This window comes from Carlito syrichta, unplaced genomic scaffold (genome assembly GCF_000164805.1).
Source record: "Carlito syrichta isolate Samal-C Ts95f unplaced genomic scaffold, Tarsius_syrichta-2.0.1 Scaffold115818, whole genome shotgun sequence".
Taxonomy (NCBI): domain Eukaryota; kingdom Metazoa; phylum Chordata; class Mammalia; order Primates; family Tarsiidae; genus Carlito; species Carlito syrichta.
In genome coordinates this window covers 10,790-16,808 of record NW_007059914.1, presented here as the reverse complement: position 1 = coordinate 16,808, position 6,019 = coordinate 10,790, and the positions used below count along the sequence as shown (strand labels likewise).

General features: G+C 51.6%; 1 protein-coding gene across 1 annotated transcript in view; it reads left to right on the top strand.

The window, feature by feature from the left end:
* Window positions 1–2,100: 2,100 nt before the first annotated feature.
* Window positions 2,101–6,019, top strand: part of TROAP (trophinin associated protein) — a 9,030-nt gene continuing 5,111 nt past the window's right edge. Inside the window, exons 1-8 of the mRNA XM_008074070.1 lie at window positions 2,101–2,189; window positions 2,444–2,595; window positions 2,700–2,892; window positions 3,414–3,571; window positions 3,661–3,798; window positions 3,939–4,021; window positions 4,864–4,916; window positions 5,403–5,524. Of these exons, the coding sequence (XP_008072261.1) occupies window positions 2,449–2,595; window positions 2,700–2,892; window positions 3,414–3,571; window positions 3,661–3,798; window positions 3,939–4,021; window positions 4,864–4,916; window positions 5,403–5,524 (894 nt within the window). The 5' untranslated portion in view covers window positions 2,101–2,189; window positions 2,444–2,448. The remainder of the gene's footprint in view (window positions 2,190–2,443; window positions 2,596–2,699; window positions 2,893–3,413; window positions 3,572–3,660; window positions 3,799–3,938; window positions 4,022–4,863; window positions 4,917–5,402; window positions 5,525–6,019) is intronic.

The window sequence follows — 6,019 nt, the reverse complement described above, 5'->3', positions numbered from 1 at the left end:
TGTGTTGGAGTCTCACTCTGTCACCCAGGCTGGAGTATAGTGGCACACTCACGGCCACCCCAGTGTCGACCTGCTGGGCTCCGGCGATCCTTCTGCCTCAGTCTTGAATCCAAGTAGCTGGAACTACAGGCATGCACTATCATGCCTGGCTTATTTTTTGATTTACTGTAGAGATTAGGTCTCACCAAATTGCCCAGGCTGGTCTCGAACTCCTGAGCTCAGGCAATCCTCTTGCCTCAACCTCCCAAAGTGCTGGGATTACAGGCTTGAGCCACTGCGCCTGGTCAAGAATTTATTATTTGGAGAAGCTTTAGATGGTTTCCCACAAGTCAAAGTTGCCCCAGCACTGTTACTGTTAACATAATATCGGACATTTTTTTGTACACTGAAGTAAAAGGTCGGGTGCGGTGGCTCATGCCTATAATCCCAACACTTTGGGAGGCCTAGGTGAGAGGATTGCCTGAGCTCACAGGTTCGAGACCAACCTGGGCAACTTGGTGAGACCTCATCTCTACAATAAAAAATAAATAAAAAAAAAATAGCCGGGTGTAGTGGTGCATGCCTGTAGTTTCAGCTACTTGGAAGGCTGAGGCAGAAGTATCACCTGAGCCCAGCAGGTCGAGGCTGCGGTGGCTGTGAGCATGCCACTGCACTCCGGCCAGGGTAACAGAACAAGATGTCTAACCCAAAAATAAAAAATAAAAAGACCTCTGATATAAAATCAGTGTCTCCCTTGTACCTTCATTCTATGATGCTGGTGCCCTGAAGAGCAGGCATAAATAGTTTTTTCATTGGTAAGTAACTCAGCTCCTCTTATGAATTTGATTAGTGTCTGTCCCATGATCTATTCTGAGTAGCCTGACAAACTCAAGCTTCCAGGTCCATGATGCCAAAGACAAGACCTAAACTGTGTAGACTTTCTTAAAATCATGTAGGGTCAGGTGAGGTTGTTCATACCTGTAATCCCAGCACTTTGAGGGGCCGAGGCAAGAGGACTGCTAGAGCCCAGGAGTTGGAGACCAGCCTGGGCAGCATAGCAAGACCTTATCTCTACCAAAATGAAAAATTTAGCCGGCTATGGTGGCGCCCATCTGTAGTCCCAGCTAGTTGGGAGGGGATGCCACATCACTCCAGCCTAGACGGCAAAGTGAAACTCCGACTCAAAAGAAAACGTAAAATCACTACGAGTGAACGAAAGATGGGATATGGATGGAAGTGGGGAGAAGGGAGTTCAGTATCAACGCCCAGGTTTCTGGCTTCTGTAATGGGAACCACTGTGGTTGGAGGGAAAATCTACCAGGATCCTGTGAACTCGAAACCGTCATCCATTTCCCGTCCTCCATTAGGGGTTACCCCCTCCATTCTCAACAGGATTTTCTAGGATCTCGCAGCCTCACACCCTTGCCTGACAAAAACCAGATGAGCCCCTCTCCCGGTCCTGTAGACCTGCAATAGGCAACCTGAAGGCAAGGAAATTACACGTGAGTCGTCATTCAATTCTGGCGCTGTGTGTTAACTTAGTTCAAAACAATGAGTCTTATTTCTTATCTATGAAATGGAGCCAAGTTTCGAGTGAGCCAAAGTTCTTGTTGGGCACAGTCAACCCCTCCAGGCCCCTCCCTGTTTGGAGGCAGTTCCTCATCCCGGGAACAACGGGCTGTCTTCTATGAGCGTCTGAAATGGCGTCCCCAAAGCTTGGCGCTGCACTATGGTCAGAATCGGGTCGGGGGCTCGGGCCAGCCTCCAACACCTCCTGCCGCATCTCCCCCTACAAAGCCACCGCCCCTTCTTGCCTTTGGTGGGTCCCTCGCCAGTCCCGAGACCTCGCGAGAGCACAATTGCTGCCGTGGTCGCCTAGCCTCGAAGCGCCACGCCCACCCCGTCCGGAGAACGGCCTCCTCCTAGCTCTTTCCCCGCCTCCCAGCTGCGCTCCGCCCTCGGATTGGCTGATTGAGTCGAGTCATTTTCTTCCTGGTCAGAAAGCGGTAGGATAACTGTTTCCTTTGTCCCCGCCCCCGAAGTTTGTGGATTGGACTGCTGAGTCAGATGTCATGAGCCTCCGTGGAATCGAGGACTAGCCAATCAGCAGGTTGGCGTATTTTACAAACTGGGGAAGTAGCTGCTGCAGAAGCCGAGCGAGGGGAGAAAAGCGAAGAAAGCCGGGGCGACCCTGAGGGGTTCCCGGGAAGGTGCGGCCCGGGGATCTTAAGGGAATGAGGACTTTGGGGGCTCATAGGGAGAAGAACAGTTCGGGGCCCATGGGCAAAAGAGTAGGTTCGGGGTGTCTGAAGGTGGTATCCAGAACAGCGGCCTTGCAGGTTCCGGGGGCTTGTGGGCGCTTGGATTTGGGTAACGGTATAAAGGGTGGAAGGACCGGTGCACCAAGAACTGGTTAACCTTTGATCCCCAATCCTGTCTGTCTTCTTCCCCGTCTCAACTGTAGCCATCATGACCACCCCTACCCTCCAAACCACGAAGGATCCTCGCTTCCGGGGTGTATCTCCCACCCCTAGCAAGATTCCGGTACGCAAGAAATGCCCGCCTTTACCCACGGTCAAACCATGCGCTCTAGACCAGGAGAATCAAGATCCAACGGTAAGAGGTTACTGGTGGGTGAAGACAGTAGTTACAAGGAGCCAGCACACACCAGCAATACCCCAACGCTGAACCCCAGCTTTTTGTCCTCCCTGCCTTCCCAGAGATGGGTGCAGAAACCACCGCCCAGTATTCAACGCCCCCTCGTTGACACAGCAGGACCCAAGCTGAAAGCCACGCACCAAACAGAGACATCACAAAAATTGGTGGGGATCGCTCAGCTCCGCAACCCCTTGGAAGAGCTCAGGCCTAGCCCTGGGAGTCAGAATATGGGGCCTGGGCCCCCTACCCAGACAGGTACCTATTGGAGGCCTGAATACAGCCACCATGACTGAGTAGGGGACTGGGAAGGGCACAGTGGGGTTTTGGAGCTTTATACATTCTGGGTCTCCTGCTTACTGTAAGAGTCCTGGTCCCCGCTCCTGGAAAGTTCTTTGCTCTTAGAAGCCTTCCCCTTCCTTCAGGAAAATGTCATCTCTTCTGAGGCCTTTTCCAGCTCTCCCATTACAATCAATTTTCTCTGTTCTCCTAATACTTTGGAGTACTTCTTTTATAACATGTTTGTACTTTGGATTTAATGTTACCTCCCTATAGTTTTGATGATAGCTTTTTGAAGATAGGGGGTTTGTCTTATTCATCTTTGGGCCCCAGTGCTTAGAAGAGTGCCTTATGTAAAGTTCTGTGGACACTGGGTGAGTGGAGTTCAATTGAAAGAATCTGTTTTGCTCACTCTTGCACCTCAAGGTGATTATACTAGGGTCCCAACCCCTCAGCCTTCTCCTTTTCTGTTCTATCTCACCTTTCCTTCTTCCTTGCAGAGGCTCCAGGAGCCATAGAATTTGTGGCTGATCCTGCAGCTCTGGCCACCATTTTGTCAGGTGAGGGGGTGAAGAGCTGCCACCTGGGGTGCCGGCCCAGTCTGGCTCAGAGAGTACTGGTTCGAGGGAATCAGGAAGGCACCATCCGGAGGGGCCAGGTAATGGGCCAGGATGTGAGGAACTCAGGCTGGAGTGGGCTGAGGAGGGAAGCCTGAGCCTGTGCTGACAGCCTCTGTTGGTGTCCCAGGGCACTCGGGCCTCTGCATATTTGGCCCCCAGAACCCCCACCCACAGACTGGACCCTGCCAGGGCTTCCTGCTTCTCGAGGCTAGAGGGATCAGGACCTCGAGGCCGGACTTTGTGCCCCCAGAGACTGCAGACTGTGGTGAGTATCCTTGAGGGGCTGATACCCAGTGCTTCTGGGAGATCCTTCCAGGGACAGAGCTAGGCCCTGGGAGAGCCAAGGGATTGTGGGGAGATGGGGGCTGGTGGTGGGGCCCACCTCTGACTGTTTTTATGGATCAGATTTCATCTTCAGGATCTTCCTTTCACCCCTCCACACACCCCAGTTTCCAGGAGCTAAGAAGAAACACAGGTGGCAGCAGCCGGTGAGATGGAGAGGGTGTGGGAGAATGTTATTTAGAAAAGAATGAACCAGTGTCTGATATTATACAAGGGTCCCCCAGAGCTGAGCCCTGGACTCCCCACCAACCTAGGAATGGAGGGGGGAAACCTGTGACTGTAGCTTAGGGACTCCCCACCAACCTAGGAATGGAGGGGAAAAACCTGTGACTGTTCAGGGTGAGGTTACTCCCTCAACTGGCACATCCATTTCCTCAAGTCCCTGGGGGTACAAGGAAGAGAGAAATGTGCTATCTCTTTTGTTTAATGACTAGAACATAAACTGAGGCAGTAAATAGGATTTGGGTTTACTTCCAGCTCTTTTTTATTTTTTTATTTTTTGAGTTGGAGTCTCACTCTGTTGCCCAGACTAGAGTGCAGTGGCACACTCCCAGCCACTGCAGCCTCAACCTGCTGGGCTCCAGCGATCCTTCCGCCTCAGCCTTCCAAGTAGCCAGAATTACAGGCGCGTACTACCACGCCCGGCTAATTTTTGATTTATTGTAGAGACCAGGTCTCGCCAAGTTGCCCGGGTGGGTCTCGAACCCGCGGGCTCAGGCAATCCACTCACCTCGGCCTCCCAAAGTGCTGGGATTACAGGCTGAGCCACCAAGCCCAACCAACTTCCAACTCTTCTCACTCACTAGTTGTGCCACCTTGCCTTAACCTCTCTGAGCTTTGGTTTCTTTGTCAAGTGAAGATAATGTTTGTACCATCATTCGAGGCTGTTGTGAGAATGAAATGAGATGATGTTTGTAAAGCACTTAGTACATGTCTAGCTCATGTTTGGGACTCAGTGACTGCTAGCTGCTGTCCTTACTGTCATCAGGACTTCAGTGAGCCAAGCCTCAGGATTGTTCCTGGAGACCCCAGTCCAGTCTGGTGAGTGTGTCTAGCTGTGGGGAAAGAACAAGGGCAAGTGAACTACTTGTAGCCAGGAGCAAGATAAGGGAAAGCTCAGGAGGCTGAGAGAGGGGTGAGCAACTGGGGAGGGCAGGAGGCTAGATCAGAAGGAGCAGGAGAGGAAAAGACAATCTGGATAGGCCAGAGATTTTGGCTGACTTGTGTCAAAGTAGATGGTTCCCATTTCTCCTCTCTCCCTGCCACTTCCTGCAATATTCACCTTTACTCACTGTTCCACCCCAACCCCTGGGAGCTATCACCACACTCCCAGCCCACTCAGGTGTTCAGATTAATAAGTGTTTACTCAGATGGTGTTGGGCTTTGAGGGGATGCTGGATGGGTCCCTGCCCCAGTGGTGCAGTGGGGGCTGTTAAGCTGGTATAACCTCTTCAGTGGTTACAAAGTCCTGTGCCGGACTTTGGTGGATGTTCTAGATGCTACAGCAAATGTCTCATTTCTTCCTAGCTTCCTTTCTCCCTAAAGGAGAACATGAGGTTGTCACTCACTCAGATGAAGGAGGAGTAGCCTCCCTTGGTCTGGCCCAGCGAGTACCATTAAGAGAAAACCGGGCGATAACACACACCTTGGTGAGATGGGACCCTCTTGGGATGGGGGGGTGGGAGGTACAGGAGGTGCTTGGGGGAATTCCACAGCAGCAGCCAACACTTAGGATTGTGGGTAGAGCCAGTAGTCCTGGGTCTTGGGATGTTATTGGATCTAGGTTTACCCAGGTGGGCTCAAGCCCTCTCCAGTGTGGGACTGACCTTTCTTTACCAGGTGTCTCAGGCCTGGGATGAGAGGTCACAGACTGGCACGTATCTGTGTCACTATCAGCTCAGTGTTGAGAGTGAGACAGATCTGACACTTGTCAATCAAAAGCATCCATCTCTTCATTCCACAAACATTTGCTGAGTACCATCAGCTACTGAGTGTCAGGCATTATTATAGTCTGAGTTATAACAGTAGTAAAGGAATTCACAGTCTAGAAAGGGAAACAAAAACTAAACACATATGTAAGCTACATAGTAAGCCGGGCTCGGTGGCTCAGCCTGTAATCCCACGCCTTTGGGAGGCTGAGGTGA